The sequence below is a fragment of the Tiliqua scincoides genome, chromosome 7, assembly GCF_035046505.1.
Source record: "Tiliqua scincoides isolate rTilSci1 chromosome 7, rTilSci1.hap2, whole genome shotgun sequence".
In the NCBI taxonomy this organism is placed as follows: Eukaryota; Metazoa; Chordata; class Lepidosauria; order Squamata; family Scincidae; genus Tiliqua; species Tiliqua scincoides.
The window spans coordinates 57895477-57914405 of NC_089827.1; the positions used below are offsets into that span (position 1 = coordinate 57895477).

General features: G+C 45.6%; 2 protein-coding genes across 4 annotated transcripts in view; one reads left to right on the forward strand and one right to left on the reverse strand.

Annotated features, from left to right (window-relative positions):
• SGSM3 (small G protein signaling modulator 3) overlaps positions 1-15262 on the forward strand; it is a 35264-nt gene extending 20002 nt beyond the window's left edge. Inside the window, exons 9-23 of one of the 2 annotated variants that reach the window (XM_066634624.1) lie at positions 45-240; positions 1029-1174; positions 3557-3781; positions 4098-4152; positions 5915-6042; positions 6208-6393; positions 8148-8202; positions 8699-8748; positions 9909-10061; positions 10293-10363; positions 10940-10988; positions 11296-11381; positions 11645-11767; positions 12524-12584; positions 12991-15262. In XM_066634624.1, the coding sequence (XP_066490721.1) occupies positions 45-240; positions 1029-1174; positions 3557-3781; positions 4098-4152; positions 5915-6042; positions 6208-6393; positions 8148-8202; positions 8699-8748; positions 9909-10061; positions 10293-10363; positions 10940-10988; positions 11296-11381; positions 11645-11767; positions 12524-12584; positions 12991-13074 (1668 nt within the window). In that variant the 3' untranslated portion in view covers positions 13075-15262. The remainder of the gene's footprint in view (positions 1-44; positions 241-1028; positions 1175-3556; positions 3782-4097; positions 4153-5914; positions 6043-6207; positions 6394-8147; positions 8203-8698; positions 8749-9908; positions 10062-10292; positions 10364-10939; positions 10989-11295; positions 11382-11644; positions 11768-12523; positions 12585-12990) is intronic. The other variant, XM_066634625.1, reaches the window with a different exon arrangement.
• MRTFA (myocardin related transcription factor A) overlaps positions 13762-18929 on the reverse strand; it is a 34378-nt gene continuing 29210 nt past the window's right edge. For both annotated transcript variants that reach the window (XM_066634623.1, XM_066634622.1), the window contains exon 14: positions 13762-17682. In XM_066634623.1, coding sequence (XP_066490720.1) covers positions 17165-17682 — 518 coding nt within the window. In that variant the 3' untranslated portion in view covers positions 13762-17164. The remainder of the gene's footprint in view (positions 17683-18929) is intronic.

Sequence of the window (18929 nt, forward strand, 5' to 3'; positions counted from 1 at the left end):
AGGCATTGCATCTTCCATTGGGACTGCTCCTTCTCTACTCCTAGGTTGTGGCTTCCTTGCTTCTCTTCTTGGAAGAGGAAGATGCCTTCTGGATGATGTGTGCCGTCATTGAAGACCTGGTGCCAGCCTCCTACTTCAGCACCACCCTGATGGGAGTCCAGACTGACCAGCGGGTGCTGCGTCACCTCATTGTGCAGTACCTGCCCCAGCTGGACAAACTTCTTCAGGAACATGACATTGGTGAGGGTCTCCTTTACCTACTGATCCTTCAGTGTGGTGGGACGGTGCCAAACAGGGGCCCCAAATCAACTCTTATGTTTTATAAACAAATTGTTTTTCATTACAGTACCTATAGATTTGTAGCATTTATAGTTTGCATCCTGCTTTACAGTCCATATAGCAATATTCCTAAGGGGTGTTACTTTTATTCGCTGCTTTGAAATAGGGAATTAAATGTGAAAGCTAATGACTACCTTAAGGATTCACAGTAAGCTGTGAACTTCAGGGTCCAACTCTGCTCCATGAATAATACCATGTGTTTCATCAGCACCACCATTAGCAGAATTTTGTACAGCACAAGAGTCCAATAACCCTTGCATACACAATGCAAGTAATTTTAATTTGGGGTGTAGGTTAGAGTGAAAGATGTAAGTGGTGGTTTTGTATATAATCTTTTGTATAGTTTTGAATGCACTTGTTAAGGCATGAACTTTCAGTGTGTGTGTGTGCTCAGAACTTACTACATTAACTGTTTTTTTAATGAGTGCAAGACTCATTTGTAGCATATGCTCCTGAACTCTGTATCATCTGCTGTGATACAGGCAACACTATGTTCCTTGAAAGGAACTGAGAAGAGGGCTCTGTTTCCTTCCATTACAGTGATGATAGGGTTATTTAGTCAGAAGAAAGAGTTGTGACTGGCCTTGCTTTGCAGTGGAAATGGAGAGTGACTGTATAAAACAAGAGTGGTGTGAGTTCAGGTTACTGATAAACTGGAATGGGTTGCTTCTCTCTCTGTTGATTCACAGAGCTCTCCCTGATCACCCTCCACTGGTTCCTCACGTCATTTGCGAGCGTTGTGCACATCAAGCTGTTGCTGCGCATCTGGGATCTCTTCTTTTACCAGGGCTCCATAGTTCTCTTCCAGATCACACTGGGTATGCTCAGCATGAAGGTAACCACCATTTCTCAGCCCCCCAGTCCTCTGTTTTCTCTCATGGAATGTTATGCGGACAGTTCTCCCAGATACTCTCATAAGTTTTTGAGGCATCTTCTGGGGGAGGAAGTCATACTTTCCAAAAAAGAATGAGAAATACAGTATTTTGCCCTTTTAAAACCTGGGCATATGTTGCAAACTTAGGGGGGTTTGGGGTGCTCAGAGTTCTTGGTTCTCGAAACCTTAAGCCCTCAATGCCCCCTGTTCAGTAGTACTGCCACCACCCTGTACGTGCCAGTGTCTCAGTCCAGGGACACTGAGACCCTCTAGGCTTAATTCTATCCCTTGCAGGCACTGAGCGCTTTCTCCAATTAAAGCTTCAGCCCTCAAGTTACTAGACCTCAATTAGCACTTGGTAGCTTGCTGAACGGCTAGGAGGGTTCTGAACTTTTGTCCCTAACAGACAGTGAAACAACTTGGTAAAAGAGATTTCAGTTTATTAAGTACATAAGGTTACATACCCTACAATAAGGCAGCAAATGCTAGAGGCATGAACATCTAGGAAACACATCAGCAATAAAATAATAAAGCTAGCTGGCTATCTCTATTAATCCCTATCTCTCATCTGGGTCAGTTACTCTTGTAGATCTCTTAGCTCCAGGCTACTGTGAGGCCAGATGCCCATATTGGACATTGGAGCTCACAGTGTGCAGGTTATTGCACCCAAAACCTCTGTCTAAGAAGGGACCAGACCCACCCTTTGGATCTCATTATTATACTTCTTATACTAATAGTACTGAGGTGACTTCATACTTATTTAGACTATCCAATCAGAAACTTTTGAGGACAAAACCTTCTCAAAGTGGGTCTGGTTGCTAGTCATTCTAGTTCTTACCCCTCCCAACTGGAGATCTGCAGCTGCATTTCATCAACTTAATAAGGCACAGTTCTCTCTGCAAAGGTGCTACGTTCCAATGGGTTGTAATTCTTGTTGTCTGTCCTTTCGGGCCAGCAGAGGAGAGACAACAATCTTTGTGTTTACTCACATTGTTGCAGCTAGGAACTGCTAGCAACTTCTCCATTACTGACTTAGTTTGGTTCAGGCTCCACATGCCAACCAAGGCCTAACATGTATATATTCACAACAGCATACATTCACAATGGCAACTTCCGCCTCTTCCACCTCCAGAATAACACCAACAAATTAATATGCAGACCAGGATTGTTGAACATTAACTGTTTTACTTCTAGAAACCCTTTATTTCTGTAAAGTGAATAGCCTTTGCAGGGATATTTTAAAAGGGGATGCTTATAGGCGTATTCCACAAGAGCCATGAAAAGATGCTTGTTCTTTCTGGTTTTGTGTAGTTCATATTCAGGGAGTCTGTGTTTTGTCTGGCAGAAGCCATTCTTTCATTCAGGGCTTTGTAAATCAGGAGTGTCAAACTCATTTCATGCAGTGGGCTGAAGTTAGCATCTATGCTGCTTGCTGAGGGCCAGAAATGACGACATTAAGAAGGTCATGACCAGGAATAAGCACTTTGTTCTCACTTAGGAACTCATTGGCTGCAAATGACAGAAGAGAAAATATGCAAATCTTGATCATATTTTCAAGATATGGGAGCGCTCTGTTATCACACGGGCCACCCTTTTAGCAACACTGCTTCTGCTGAGCAGTGTTCCCTTTAACTTTTTTCCTTATCATGTGGAGCAGTTAACAACCTCAGCAGGACATAACCACTGTCAACTTAAAAATGGGCAATATAGGGAAACTTTGTGTGAGAAGATACATGAGACAATACAGCTGTACTGCTTGCACAGCCCACAACTTAAGCCATGTCTTCACCTCTGATTTTCATAAATCTTAAAGTGCAAATGAGCTCATAACAGCCTTAATGTTATCTTAAACTGAAGGGTGTTTGATTTTCTAAAACAGCTACAGAAAAATGGGGAACTTTGTTGTAAAAATGGGGAACTTGGTAATAAAATCAGAAGGGGTCTTTCACGATAAGAAAATAGATTGAGCAGTAACTACCAAGTCAGAAAACTGTAAATTTTTAAAAAACCTTAAAGATGTTTCATCCCAGATAATTTTGGAGTGAAATGCACTAAAAAGGGAAGGCATAACCTGTAAAGAAGGAGAAAAGGTTATTGTGAGCAGCAAAACACAGCTAAAGGGTAGGTGATCGCTCAGAAATGGGAGTGGCCATTACCAACATGATGACTGGAATGGGTACAAAAAAATGACAGAATGCAATGTGCAGTTCAGGGAAAACAAAGGCAGGCCTTTACTATGGGTAACATTGCATACAGGTGCCAGTGTCGGGAGAAATGTAAAAGTCTCTCTGAGCATGATTATTTGCCCATAATAAGCAGGCTGACTTGTTCCCACTAACGCAGGAGGATGAACTGATCCAGTCTGAGAACTCTGCGTCAATCTTCAACACACTCTCGGACATTCCTTCTCAAATTGAGGATCCAGATGTGCTCCTGCAGGAAGCCATGCGTGTTGCTGGCTCATTGACAGATGTGGCTGTGGAGACTCAGCGTTGCAAGCACCTCGCTTACCTCATTGCAGATCAAGGGCAGCTGCTGAATGCTAGTGCTACCGTCAACCTGTCCAAGGTAGGTTTGTGAAGCCTGTCAAGATTATCAGTTTTAATATTTCCTTCTTCAGCTTTAGCTTCTGCTTTCCTGCTGCCTTTATCTGTTACCTGGCAGTGGTGATGGTGGGTCACAATCTTGGATACTTTGTCAGAGAAATGTCACCAAACCTGCCACCGCTCTGCCCTTTATTTTGCTTCTCTGCCCCCATTCACTACCTGTCTCTGTTGGGTATTTCAAGATCTACTTTGTCACAGTAGCTATTATGTAGCCAGTCTAAATAGGTTTGGCTGTTATATCCTATCTTTATGTGTTTATTCTGTTTCCTCTCACTAAGATTGTGCGACGCAGGACGCAACGCAGGAAGTCGGGCATCACCTCGCTGCTTTTCGGTAAGGACAAGTGCGCATCCCTGGCGTGGTGAATTTCTCTGAGCAGCAGCACAAAACAGATGTATAGGATGAAACCCCTGGCCTAGTGTGTGTCTGTGATGAAGAGTGTCTTAGCACTACACACCTGGTTTCAGGTAACCTACTTGTCTTTTGGGTTGCAGAAGCAAGTCATGTGAAGAGCCATAGCTCAGTAGTAGAGCACATGGTTTACATGCAGAAGATCCCAGATTTAGTTCTTGCCATCTCCAGTTAAAAAAGATCAGGTAGGAAGTGATGGGAAAGACCATGGGAAAGTGATGGAGAGGGTGTCTGACACCCTGGAGAGCTACTGTCAGTTGGTATAGGACAGCGCTGGGTTAGGTGGATCAGTATCATGCCAGATGCAAGGGAGGGCACCAGGATGCAGGTCTCTTGTTGTCTTGTGTGCTCCCTGAGGCATTTGGTGGGCCGCTGTGAGATACAGGAAGCTGGACTAGATGGGCCTAGGGCCTGATCCAGCGGGACTCAGTATGTATGTTCAGTAGCCTGACTCGGTGTCAGGCAGCTTCATATAGTCAGTGTTTTTCTGTTCTGTCACCCATCTAGATTTATGTTTGAAAAACAGATAGTCAACCTTGCATAGGCTGGGTTCAATAGACAAATTATTTACTTTGATATAAGCAGAAAAACATTCATCTGAAACTTTGTCTGTGGTTGCAGCGAAACCCCAGAAGGAAGCCTTCCCCCTCCTTTGTTTCTGCCACCTGAAAAATTCAAAGGAAACTAATGTGTGCATCCACACAAGTAGCAAAGGAAGATTGCCCTTCTAGCTTTCTGAGTCACTTTGGATGGCCTGTGATACTTTTAAAACTACATGCCAGTTGAAGGTTCCTCCTGGAGTTCTTTATGGGAAAGCCATGACAGTTTATTTTGTTTGTTTGCAGTGAAGATGTGCCCTTATTCTTCTCTAGTTTAAACTTTTTTATTGGGGGTATTTCCCCCTTGTGTATGCAAGGACTTGGTTGAAGTTGAATTAGGCCTCAATACCTCTCTGTTCAGCCCATAGACCTATTAATTAACTTGAAATTAGAGAGTGTGTACTATTGTGACTCTTTTGTATTGCATGGGATTGGCAAGTAGGCATGACGAACAACAAAGGGCTGTTGTAACTAGCATCAACTCAGTGCAGTGCTACAGAGTTAGGAATGGGAGCAAACCTAAAATGGCACATATTGTAATGCCATTACATATACCTTTTCTGTACCCACTTGTATAATTTTTAGCTGTGTCTGATTTTGGTTGCCCCATCGCAAAAGAGTTATTGTACAAAAAATGGCAATTTAAAAAATACTATTGAGAAATGGTTAAAATGTTGGGGGAGAAGTTATACTTGAGGAGGGGAAAAAGCCTGAGGAGGAGATAGATAAGATTGAGAATGATGCATGTTATGAAAAGAGGCATTCTTCCTCACTCATAGCAGTAGAATTTGGAGTCAGACAGTGTAGTCTGACTTGCAGTCAGTTCAAGGCAGACAGAAGAAAGTACGTCTTCACTCTACACATAATTAACTTGAGGAACTCACTACCACAAGAGGTGATAATAGACGCTTAGCTGGCTTTAAAGGGGATTAGAGCAATTAACTGCTATGAAGTGTACTAGTTAAATGGAACCTCTGTCTGCAGCATCTGTAGACCTCTGAATGCCAGGTACTGGGAACAAAATGCAAAAAAACCTTGCTTTTCACATGATGCTTGAGAAACTTCACTTCTTGCTTACCCTGCAGGGGAAGAAGACGTGGAGGCGCTGAAGGCCAAGAACATAAAGCAAACAGAGCTGGTCGCAGACTTGCGCGAGGCCATCCTGCAAGTGGCACGTCATTTTCAGTGTGTGGATCCCAAGAGCTGTAGCATAGTGAGTGAAGGGTTCCCCAGACAGAACTTCTGCTCGACTGTGCCCATGTGATTGAGGGCATGTGGGCAAGCGACACAGAGATGCTGGCTCACTTTGTGAGAGAAAAGAGGCATAACTAGAGAAATCCCTCTGTTTTTGGTTCGTGTTTGTCCTGCTTTGCATCAGCACGACTTCCTCCTGTCCTTCCCCAACCAGGATTTGACTCCAGATTACACCATGGAAAGCCACCAGCGGGACCACGAAAGCTACGTGGCCTGTTCCCAGAACAGGCGGCGGCGTGCCAAAGCATTGCTAGACTTTGAGCGCCATGACGATGATGAGCTGGGCTTCCGCAAGAATGATATCATCACGGTATGATAACTGGGACCCTGAGAAATGGTCACATCACAGAGGTTGTGGGAGGAAGTAAAAGAGTAAAGAACAGTGAATTTTATTTTTCAGAACCAGCCTAAACATGACTGAGAATAAAACAAATATATTGGTGACAAGAGCCCCTCTGTGTGGGACACTTGCAGACACTTGTGCATATCAGTGGAAAGCACAGGACGCTCTGTGTGCATCCTTCTCTGGCTGTTTTGGCTGGCTCCTAACTGCCTTGCCCAAACCTGTGCCTGCTTGCAGCTGCTACTCCTGTTTCTCCTCCCTGCTCCTGTCATTTTGAATAGGCTGAAGTGTGTGGAGGAAGCGAATCTCGTCTCCTCCACACACTTCCTCTCCCCTCTGCCGTTCCAGAATTGCAAAAGTGGGAAGTGGGGGAGACAGGCAGGCTGGTGGCCAGGCACACTGGATGTGCCAAGCCTCAAGCAGAGGGGGATGATGAAGCCAGCCCTACTGAGCATATACAATAATTTACAGCGCAAGCCTGAGCTGCCCAGAGCACGGGGCTGCCACAGTGGTAAAAACGGCTTCTGCACCATCCAACACACCCTCAGCAGCTGCCACCACCGCCTCCTCAGAAGGGGATGTTTCTTCCCTTCCCCCAAGTAAAGGCAGTGGCCCCACAATATGGCTAGTCAATTCTGCAGCAGCTCTGGAGCTGTCACAGAATCAGAGAGGTCTGTGTCAGGCTGCATGACCTGACACAGGGCTCAGGATCCTGCCCCCTTCGTCCCTGCTCCCTCCCCCACCATGCCTCTGCTCGGCCTCCCCTGCTTCCCCCATGCCCCCACTCACCTCTCCGCCTACCAGTGGTCCAAAAACCAAGCGACGGACCATCAGCCTCCTGCCGGTCCTGGCCCAGTGCGTGCTCACACTGAGCTCCAGCTTCTGTGCTGGGCCAGTGCTAAGCCCCACAAACGTGCCTTACAGCAGTTTGCAACAGTGCACACCACCAGTAAGCCAGCACTAAGAGCCCAGGATTGGGCTCTTAGTTATCTAGGAAGGAAGGATGGAAGATTTAGGGTTGAAAGCAGAATAGGAATGGTGAAAGCAGGCTCTTTATAGGAAGAAATTCCTGTGGACAAATTTATCTTTGCAAAATAAATCTATGGAAGCATATGGAGGGCCCTGGCATAGGACTATAAATAAAATGGAAGAAAGGGGGTATTTCAAATGTGGCATGGAAGAAATCTGTGTAGTGGGAAGAGTAGAAAGGTAGATGAATGGATAGGGTTGGAGGGGCACTTTCTAGGAAATAAGGGACTAGTCCAAGCTATAATTGAAGAAAAGCAAGAGGAAGACTCACCAACAATCGCAGAAAGCAAGTTAAGGAAGAAGAAAGGGTACAGAAGGAGGTGAACCTGGAATGGCTTGCATAAGAGAGAAACAAGCAGAGAATGGATGAAGACCAGTCTATGAACTGAAGCACACCTGGGAGGTGTGGAAACCTAGGTGGGGAAAGGGCTATGGATTGCTTAGTCAGCTGTATTTCAGCCCTTTGGAGCCATGTGTTTTGCAGTTCAGTAGCAAATTGCCTCTCTTCATAACCCACAACAGTTTCATGCACCCTTTCTCAGGCTGCACATGTGACAGCGAAGCAAGGTAGAAATGCAGTCGGGCATCTCTGTAGAGTGAACCTTTTCCTCATTTGCTCCGCTTTATTGCTCTTCATCCTTGTCTGTTGTTCCATGTGGCCAAGTCACTGTCTCTCCTTTCAATTCCCATAGATAATCTCTCAGAAGGATGAACACTGTTGGGTGGGGGAGCTGAATGGCCTGAGAGGTGAGTGCCAATGGGACTGTGGTGGTGGTGGTAAAATGCTGGACTTTCTCCATAGACCAGTGGTTCCCCAAAGTGTACATCGCAATGCCCAAAGGCATCACCTGCAGCAAGACCACAGTGTGAACCTCCAAACAACAGCAGGAGGTTCAGCATGGCTGGCAGAGCTGCAGCGCATGAAAACTATGCACTGGGAAAAGTCCTCCCGCTCACCCTGGCCCTCTCACCACTATTGCCAGGTTCTCGTTTGGGCTCCAAGCCCGGAAGTAAGTGGCATTGGTATCATTGTGACATGTTTTTTGTCATTGCCACTTACTTCTGGGTTCAGTAAGTTTGGGAACCACTGCCATAGATGTTCTGCAGGGGAAGCTGTCAAATACTGTTCTTTTTATTGAGAGGCAGCTGTCTGGCTAAGTTTTGATCCTATGTTGTAAATCAGCCTTTGTCCTTATTCTGGTGCTGTATTTAAAGCTGCCTTCCTAACCCTGCTCTTTTACAGGCTGGTTTCCTGCAAAGTTTGTGGAGGTCCTGGATGAACGGAGTAAAGAGGTAAACATTCTCCTTGTGACTTAATACCTTGTTGGCATCCTTCAGTCTCGGAAGACTATGGTATCGCACTCTGAATGGTGTTTCTGGAACAGTGTCCTCTCCAGTGTGCAAAACCTGGGTAGAGTAGATATGGAGGATAGGCTGTTACTCATGCAGCAAATCCCCCCTCTCCACGTCGCTGAAATGGTCCAATGGAAAGGCAGAGGCCAATACGGTTGGTTCCAGCGGCGTCGCAGGAGTTGCCAGAACGTGACTGTGTTCAGCCATGAACTGCCTCAGGGACTCCAGCTCCGGTTTTTGCCTCGAGGTTGATTCCTGAAGCCTTTTCCATAACTGGATGTAGCCACAAGGCAGTGGAGGTTTGGGATCAGAGTTTTCCTTCTCTCAGATGAGCTGCCTTTCCAGGCTGATGAGTCCCATCTACCCGGTGGCTGTTTAGTAGCCTCTTAGGACAAGTACAGCCAAACTGAGGGCCTATTCTTATCCCCCAGGGGTTTGACTTAATAATTATAATAATATTCAGCATTTATGTAGTGTATTCCAGGTGTGTAAAGCACATTGCATGTATTATTTTGAAACTGTTCTTACAACAACCCTATAACACAAGCAGTGGTATCCCCATAAAGCTGCTGGGGAGCAGAGGCTGCAAGGTGCTGACTTGCCCAAGGCCACCTGCTGAGTTCGTGGCAGAGGCAGCACTCAGAGCTCTGAAGTCTGGATTCCCAGCTCAGTCTGGTGGCCCCTGTGCTATACATGTCCTGCAGACTGCGGCTGGAATCCTTCCCTCCTCATGCATGCAGTCTCCTCCTCCCTGGCACTGTTACCTTCCAGCACTGTCTGCATCATTCTTCTCATTTTTCACAGCTTGCAAAGGGTATGCTGGTAGGCTCTGAAACATAGTTTGCATGTATGTAAGTCTTGAAAAAATAGAGTCTCTTCCACAGACTATACTCAGACATTCAGGTGAATCCTGGTAATGCAAGCTGTGAGCTTGTAGCCCTGTGCAGGCAAATAACAAATATGGTTCTTATGGGCACCTCCCCATAAAGCAGCAGGGAGGGCACATGGAGCAGCATCTGCAAACGGTATGGGCCAGATCTGCTCACCTGGCATTCCTCTCTGTGGCCTGTGCTAATAGAGGCCTGCCATCTTCTTTGCAGTATTCCATTGCTGGAGATGACTCTGTCACAGAGGGGGTGACGGACTTGGTTCGTGGAACACTCTGCCCAGCTCTCAAGGCCATTTTTGAACATGGTCTGAAAAGGCCAACCCTGCTGGGGGGGCCCTGCCACCCCTGGCTTTTCATTGAAGAGGTAAGAGTTCCTGTCTAGGGGATCTTTAATAATATGCCTGACAGATTGTGAATGACAGGCGGAGGGCGAGTTGACCCTGGTCTGACAGCACCTGCCTCTGTGTACTTGGGCTGCAGGGAGGCATTTGGGCAGAGTAATCTCTGTAGTGTACATTCCTGGGTTATTTGTCATCTGTTAGATGCGCAGAGATAGCCATAATGTTTGGGTCATGCTGTGTGTGCTCTTCTCTAGGCTGCTGGGCGTGAGGTGGAGCGAGACTTTGACTCTGTGTATTCTCGCCTTGTGCTCTGCAAGACATACAGGTAGTTTGTCTCTTCAAACCAGTGAATGAGGTGTTGCCCCTGTTTGGGAAGCTCTTGATTCTGTTGCCGTGTTTTCATGTTACCATGTCCCAGTAACTACTATCCTGCTATACAGCAGGAGAGTAAGGGCTTGACTGGGCAGAGAGACACCCAGTGTTTACAGTGGGGTCCTCTTCTATCTGGCAGGGGGAGAAGCACTGCGCCTTTTACCCCAGCATGGCAACTATTCCAGTGGCTGTGAATGGTGTCTCTTCTGCATCCTTTTTAGATTTTGTGAGCCCTTTACAGGCTCACTCACTCACAGAACTACTTTGCCAAGTAAACCACTTGGTGAACTACTTGTTTTGTAGAAAAGCAGTATATAAAACTATTAATAACAATACTGTAGAACCTCCTTATCAAAGGAGGCAATCATGGTTACAGCATCCACCACCTGGCCTGAAAAAGATTACAAAGCTTTGTTGTCAGTCTGTTCCTAGCAGAATTGCAGCTGCCATTATGCATGTAATTCTGAGCAGGGCAGATGGCTGACCTGAGTCATTTGATGATACTGGAACTCTTGCTTTACTGTTCTAGGCTGGATGAAGATGGGAAAGTTCTCACACCAGAAGAGCTGCTTTATCGAGTGAGTAAACTGCTTTGCATGATTCAGGGGCCAGAATCCTCTATAGAAGGTCCAAAGTGTGTCTGCTTTCATTCTGCCCCTTCATGTGATCCTAGGAGGAGCCCAACAGACTGTGGGTGCCACTATCGCTCAGCAGGTGTCATTATAGAGAATGATGAGCATAGTTCTCTCATCCACATGACTGCAGGGAACTAAGTGCTGCCACATGTGGAATGAGGTGTGGTTCTTCAGGGCTCCGGTCTATGACTGTCTTTGCAAGGGAAGACACCAAGTAACAGTCCACACACTTTCTCTTTTTCCTGGGCAGGCAGTGCAGTCTGTGAACATGTCGCATGATGCAGCACACGCCCAGATGGATGTGAAGCTTCGGTCTCTCATCTGCATTGGCCTCAAGTAAGTTGTTTAGCTGTTTCATTTAAGGCTGCTTGATTAGCACTGAATAGGAGGCAATCATGAGGGGGAAGTTCTGAATCACGTTTGACTGAAGAGTCCAGCTGGAAGCAAGCCGGGGCCATGAACTAACAGTCTAAACCAGGAGTTGTTCCACATCCTGCTCAGTGAGGAGCAGGCAGTCACTTAGCTTTTCATTTTATGGGACTGGTTTACCTTACAGTAGTAAGTACAAGTAGTAACTCTTACTGTACCTTTTCCTGCAGTGAGCAGGTACTACACCTGTGGCTTGAGGTGTTGTGCTCTAGCCTGCAGACAGTGGAGAAATGGTTTCACCCATGGTCCTTCTTGCGCAGCCCTGGCTGGGTGCAGATCAAGTGTGAGCTCAGGTGGGCAAAGCTTCTTTCCCTCTTCCATTTTACTGCACTGCCAAATTCTGAAAACTGCAGCTGTTCACAGGTGTATGAATTCATACCTGTGTTGAGGGGACTTTACAATGGCTTACATAGCCCAGTGTTTGCCTTTCTAGGGAGGCACAGCATTGATAGGTGGGGGCATGTATTGCATTGTTGCATGGTCATTCTGGGAGGTGGTGCCGGTACTTGGGCCTATGCTGGAGTCACAGAAGACACTAGCATAGAGGACACAGAAGTCACAGGTCAGGGTATCCTGCCAGTCATGTTTTGAGTTTGGTACCTGGCTCAAAATGGGATCCTGGGAATCTATACATGAAAAACCTGGTTGCAGAGAACAGGTTGAAAATGTATAGCCAGAAAAGGCAGGCCAGCATAACTATTGGAAAAAGCTTGCCACTCATGCCACCTTGTCTTAATCTCCACAGTAACTCCTTAAGCACACTTGCACTCACTTCTCACCTGAAGTCATCCTGCCTTTCTTGCGCTTTCTCATAGACACAGTTCTGGTGTTGGATGAAAATATTAAGAGCAAATTCCTTGATTTGTGGCAACAGAATGAGACAGAACTGCAAAACGCTTTGTAATGGAAAATGCCGTGTTTCTAGGGTGGCAGGATAAATATGTCCAAGTGTCAAACTCATTTTTCTTGGTGCCTTTGGTTGACTTGCCTTGACGGCCTGGTGTACACAACCTCACTTCAACCCTAACCGTTGGCATGTTCTGTTACAGAGTTCTCAGTAAGTTTGCATTCAGCCTCTCGCAGGATTGGGAACTTCCTGTAAAAAGAGAGGTAAGTGCTGCTGAGCCTCAATCTCATAATTCTGTAACAACCAGACCCTTCCACCTATAGTCACTGAGAGGGATTTTATCAGGGGGTACAAAGTTTCTTTTCAGCCCCTTCCCTTCTCCTTTCCAGTGTGAATTTGGCTTCTGGGCCCCCAGGCCCAGATACAGTATACCCTCCTGCACCCCTCTCTCAGAGGCCTTGCCTCAACCGCCACCAATTGGGTCAGTTCTGATTTAGAGTTGTCTTTGTAGGCATTTGACAGTGAAGCTGCTCCTCCTTTGCCAGCCCATATACCCTTTTGCTCTTCAGGGATGGTGTAGGCCAGGCCCCACACTGAAGACAGAAGCTGTGGCTGCTAACAGCAGCTGAAAGGGCCCAGTGACTTCAGCCCTGTGCTTTCTTTCTGTAGGAAAAGGAGAAGAAGCCACTGAAGGAAGGAGTTCAGGACATGCTTGTGAAGCACCATCTCTTCAGCTGGGACATTGATGGATGACGCCTTACCAGGCCTCAGTTTAGACTTTTGGGATGGTATATGTCCCTCTTCTCCCCTTTGCTGTTGTCCTCTTATGCCTTGTCCGTCCCACCCAATCCTGCCCTTTTTCAATAGTCTCTTGCTAATGAAGGCTGTCATCATAGTTTTCAGTGTACGGGGACAGATTGACAGGAGCACACTGAAGGGCAGGAATTGTGCTCCCTTCTCAGTCTGACTGTCCAGCTTCCCTTCTCCATGGTGTCACTATCCTGATTGTGCAGAGCACGCATGCACATACTCTACAGTCATGAGAACTACACAGGCCCAGCATCTGAGGGGAGCAAACACCTTTTCCTTTACACTTGAAAGGCTGTATGAAGGGGTGAATGATGACATGGGCCATGAAATTGTTATAGCATCACTATGAGCTAGTTTGGCTGTTGCATTCCTCTTTGTTTGGGAGAGAAGAATGGCTATTAGGTGGGGCACTTCACATGTAATGGAAAAAGTAGTCAAGATACATATTTACCAGGTGCTACAGTGCATGAGTGGGTGTGGTGCTGCCACAAAGTGCCTAAAATGACTGGCTGGTAACTGAAACTGTCTTGGATATTGTGATGGCCTCCCCTTTTAAGGGCAGAGTGTAGCAGAACAGAATCAGTTTGATGTCGTCTTAGTCTAGAGCAGATTTTTAATTGGTAACCAAAAGATGTAAATTAATTATATCCAGAAATCTCTGTATATTTTGACATATCTTAGTTCAATAAGTGGATTCAGGTCTGAGCTGGCTCAGGGAGACAACCGCAGCTTCTGCCCTAGCTGAGGACAGTGGCAACAGGTGCAGGAGCACACAACTTGCTGTGGGGTAGCAGCACTAATGGAATGCATGTGATAATGAAAGCACTGGTTGGGGAGCACAATCAAATCAAGAGAAGGTTTTGTGTCATTTTGGTTTTTAAATAAATTGCACAACTGATGACTGTGTCTTAAGATGGTATTGGGAGGACTGTGACCGATCTTTAATCTTAGATGGCAACATTACTGTTCCATAGATGTAAGAACAGAACACCTTTTTTATGTTAATAGCTAAGGAATTATTACTCAGTTGTTTTAGCCACTGCTATTCTTTCTTTAAAAGGGGTAGTTTTATAGTGTGGCCTTCTAGAATATTCTTCCTGAGAAGTCGGTGAGAGTAGATAAGGAAAACTGCAGCAAGAAACTCCATTTCCCACAACTTATAGGAGTGCCTATAAAATATCCAGTAGCTGTATAGAACGCAGCTCTGAGTTGCCATGACTATAATGTTGCTGCTCTTAGGAAGGACACGTAGGGCAGGAGACCCTAATTTTCTCAACCAAACCCACACCCTGCCAGTCACATGACTTGGCTATACATTACTCCACAACTGCTGGATGTCTTTCTCTGTATTTTTACGGTGGCACATAGAGGCACCTCTGATGCCCTCACCAAAGACAAAATGTACAAAGATGCTAGAACACAATTTTTTTAATAAAATGGATTTTTCAAATATCTAACTGAAAAAATAATTTGATTTATCCATTCTCTTCCCCAGTAATGGTTCATTCTATGCCTTTTTCCAGTTGCAAGTCCACTCTAGGCCAATATTACAGCACTGCCTGAGCCTCCTCCCACCTGTGCTGATAACCATCTTCATTGATGCATAGTGGAAGAAAGTGTGCGTGCTAATCGAATACAAGTCATACAAGGAGTGGTTATCAGCAGAATGAGTACAGTCAGCCCAGAGGCAGAGGCTCAGGCTCTTGTTAGTCTGGGGCTACAAAAGGAGAATTTAAGAAAGAATAGTAAAGAGATCAATTTTATATATTGGAGAAAATCCTGTCCCCATGTTTCATTTAAGAGCAATATCCCCACAAAGGGCAGTACAAGGTGTTGCAGTGTTTATTTCCATGATTGACATCACACAAGGAGGACATACTTACCTTCTCCAATCCAGGCAGCTGCATGAACTCCTGCTGTTCATGAAGTTTGAATATTTGCTTGGCTCAGTGCCTCTTTAAAGAAACTAAATCAACTCTTGGTTTGAGAGGCAAGGCAAGGCGCCCCTGCAGAACCACATGCTCTTCGTCTGTTTTGTAGTTCTACACTAGAGAGCACTCAAGTGTCTCGCCTCAGCTCTTCCTGTCTAACCCATCTAAGTGATATGATTAGGAGAATAAAGACACTGCCTTCAACCACAACCATTTTGAGTTCTTTGGAACAACACGTGGTGACTTTTACTGGATGAAATAAGCTTCACATGCAGCTGGCCATTCCAGGACAATGTCTCGTCACATAACTGCAACTTAATGTTCAAGATTTGTCCACTCATTGGAGTGAGGTACAGGATGTGTTATTTAGTCTATAGAGTGTGGAAGAGAAAAACAGAAGGGGCTCTTGAAATCATGTGAGATAAAGCCTGTTCCTCTGCTTTGTGGAAGGAAGGGCAGTGCCTGTTGATGCATTAACTATATATTTTCTAGGGGAGGAGATTGCAAATCATAAGTATACAATTTCCTTTGAGTGACATGTGCAATAAGGCTAAACTGGCAGTCCAAGGACCAAGTCCTCTTTCTCACCAAACCACAGGCTAAAAGAGTCCCCCCCATTTCACATAGGAGGAGAAGCTCAAGAGAAGTACCACCTTCTAAGGAGGTGGGCTAACTTCATTTGCTTTCCAAAACCATTTTACAGAGCTATATACAGAGATTTTACCAGCTATAAATGAAACCAGGTACCAAGAGGCAAGACTGTGGTTTGAAGCCACTCTCTCCACAGCAGAAGGAACAACAGTGACAGTAAGTTTCCTTTCCTCAGTGCAGCAACAGAAGTCAGACATGCAGCTCCTTAGCAAGCCATTCTCTAGGAGGGAAGGTGGCGATCATGCTCTGAAACCCTAATTCAGTTTCAACTGATTTCTGAAGCAGCCATCATCAACTGAGAGGTATTACCGTGACCCACAGAAATCAAGACTTCTCCATAACACCAACCCAAAGAATAGAGGAAGTTACATACAGGAAATTTTTTTCCCCAGGGAGGGCAGCAGGGAGAGGATTCATCTTAAGTAGTTGAATGAATAGTGTAAGCACTAGAACAGCATGCTGCAGCTCAACTGCATCAGGTGTTGAAATTGCCATCAGGTCAATTCAGAGAAAGGCCAAAACTTTGTAGACCTCCATAGCTTCAAGCAGCATTTTCTAGGTGACTAGGCTTGATGGGGGGAGGGCACCACTAAAAGAGGCAGTAGAGCAACTGACTGCAGGCACCATCTCTGATGGAACTGGCTTGGTCTGATTCATGGTCCAAAGAGGAAAGCCCACTAGCCAACTTGGCTCTTAGAATAGGGAATCCAGCAAGGAGAGACACCACCACAGCCAGCTGTTGACCAGCTGCTTTTTTTAAAGCTGGGTCAAGCCAACAACAGCACACATGAATCAGTACAGCAAGCTGAGTGAAGATGACTGTTACCTAAGCACTGGCACAGAACTTGCTTGGCTTTCTTGCTAGACAGAAAGCACCCGTGCTATGGTATGATTAGGGAAAGGCTCCTGAACAGGATACCCATCCATATCATTTGAGCATCATAGGAGCCCTTGGGCCTGTGCTCTTTCCCTTGTTCTCTTTGCCAGAAGCAGAGTCCATAAGAGAAGCCTAAGAAAAGCCCTTCCTTGCAACAGCCCAATTTCTGTCAGGTTTAAAAAGCAAACAATACTTCTCAACAAGGCCAGCTCAAGTCCAGCGGGGGGTAATTCCCAATGATTTCTTCCCAATTGCTCTCAATTCTAGCCCAGCTCTGCCCCCACTTCTCACCAAATTGTTGGCCCATATAGGAGATGCAGCACTTCCATCATCACAAAGAAGGCTGGCATGGCCACTGAACAATTGAGAAATGGGCCATGCCTCCTCTCAGCACTGGGAATGAGAAAGATGGTAGCTTGCCTGAGGTTGAATCACTGGTGTCTGCCCTTAGCTATAGCTTCATGAAAGCAGATCGAAATGTGGGCCCATAAGGTTGACGGTCAACTTCACTTAAGCTTCCACCCATTTCCTACACCCACCCGTACCACTCCCTTCAGTTTGCATGCTCAGAGAGCTATAAGCAAGAGTCCCAGTGCAGCTGCAGATCATGCCCATCAAGGAAGTCTGTTGAAAAGAGGCTAGGCGTTGCAGTACTGAGAGGGGTGAGGCTCATCACTGGCCCTCCTGACAGCTCCAACCAATCCATGCTGTCCAGGTTAGCTTCTGCCAACAACAGGTCCAGACTTGGTCCCCCACTAGGCTCAGGGGCAAAGTGCAATTCTGACGTGTCCATAGGCGAAGATGGGTGGTCCAGGATAGCTGAACTGCTTAGCATCTCACTGTAGAGGTCAATAAGGGACAGAGGCTCAGGTCCCTCAGGGCCAGCTGTCAGCAAGGGGAGGCCAGTGCTGCTCTCCAAGAAGTCTTCCAGCCTTCCCGGTGGGATGGGATTCACTGAGCTACTGTGGCCCAGAGACACCTGCGGGGGAAGCTCTGACGAATGGTGGCTGTTGGACGGAGAAAGGCACCTGGGAGAAGAAGTCGTGTCTTTCCTTGCTGGGGAGGACTGCTCCTTAAATTGCCCTGAAATCTCTGGGAGGGAAAAACAAACTGCACTTTAAAGTCTACAGCAGTAGTACAATTGTCCCACATCTTACGCACACTTTACCTGGGTGCATTCAAGTATATGTATTCCCCCCCCTCAAAAAAAAACACAAATCATCATCATCATCATCTTTTTTTAAAAGGCCAGAGACAAACAACAGTTTAAATAGTGCAGGTAATTGTACCAGACATTCTGCATATTCAACATTTGCCTCGCAGAAGCCTGAAATGGGAGAATGAAGCTGCTGCTCCCTCAGACATCCATACTGTGATTTCATTTATTTATTTAGGATATTTCTACACTGCCTTTCCCCAGGCAACAAGCCTGGTGTTTTTAGTTTTAGTTTTTAAAGAGACTGTATGGATTTTTTGGATTTAGTTGACAATACTAAATTTTGGCTTGATGTGCCGATTTCAGAACATAACCCTCATGTAAAATCTGGGCCCAACTGTATTATTATTGTCCCCTACATAGCCACCACTAGCCATCGTCAAGAAATGGATTTATCCAAGTATTTTTAACCTTTCCCCTCCCCCCTTCACACACAATGGTGCACCCAAAGCCATTTACAACTAATAAAATTAATATTGTATTGTAATAAAATTACAATAAAATATAGAACAAAATACAGCAATGCAATAAAAAGCAGCTGCATTAAAAAAACAAATAGATAAAGCAGTGCCATAAAATATGAATAAAAACAGCATATAAAGTATGGGTAAAAGCACAATAACACACAGAGAGCACAAATAATAGCATTAAAAAGTAACACAATGCAGGAACTGCAAATAACAAAAACTAACAGCAAAATCCCCCCCAAACATACATACACACCTAAACACCCCTCACACCACAAAGAAAAAAAAACAAAAAGAAAAGTTTTTAAATCCTGCCATTTTTCTAGAGAGGACTTAGAGCTCAATTCAAAAGGGAGAGAGTTCCAGAACTGCAGGGCCACCAGAGAGAAGACTCTAGCTCTAGTTGCCACCCCCCTAGCCTCAGCTGAGGCAGCATATGTGGGAGATGCCCCCTCAGGGGGCAGGTGGATATATACAATTGAAGAGTACCCAGTTCAAAGACATGAAGGGCTTTAAAAATCAATACTAGCACCCTGATTTGTGCCCAGAAATGTACCTGCAGAACTGAACTGCCCAGTGACCACATGAATTTTCACATTCTGCACCAACTGCACTTTCTGGACAGTCTACAAGGGTAGCCCCACATAGGGCACATT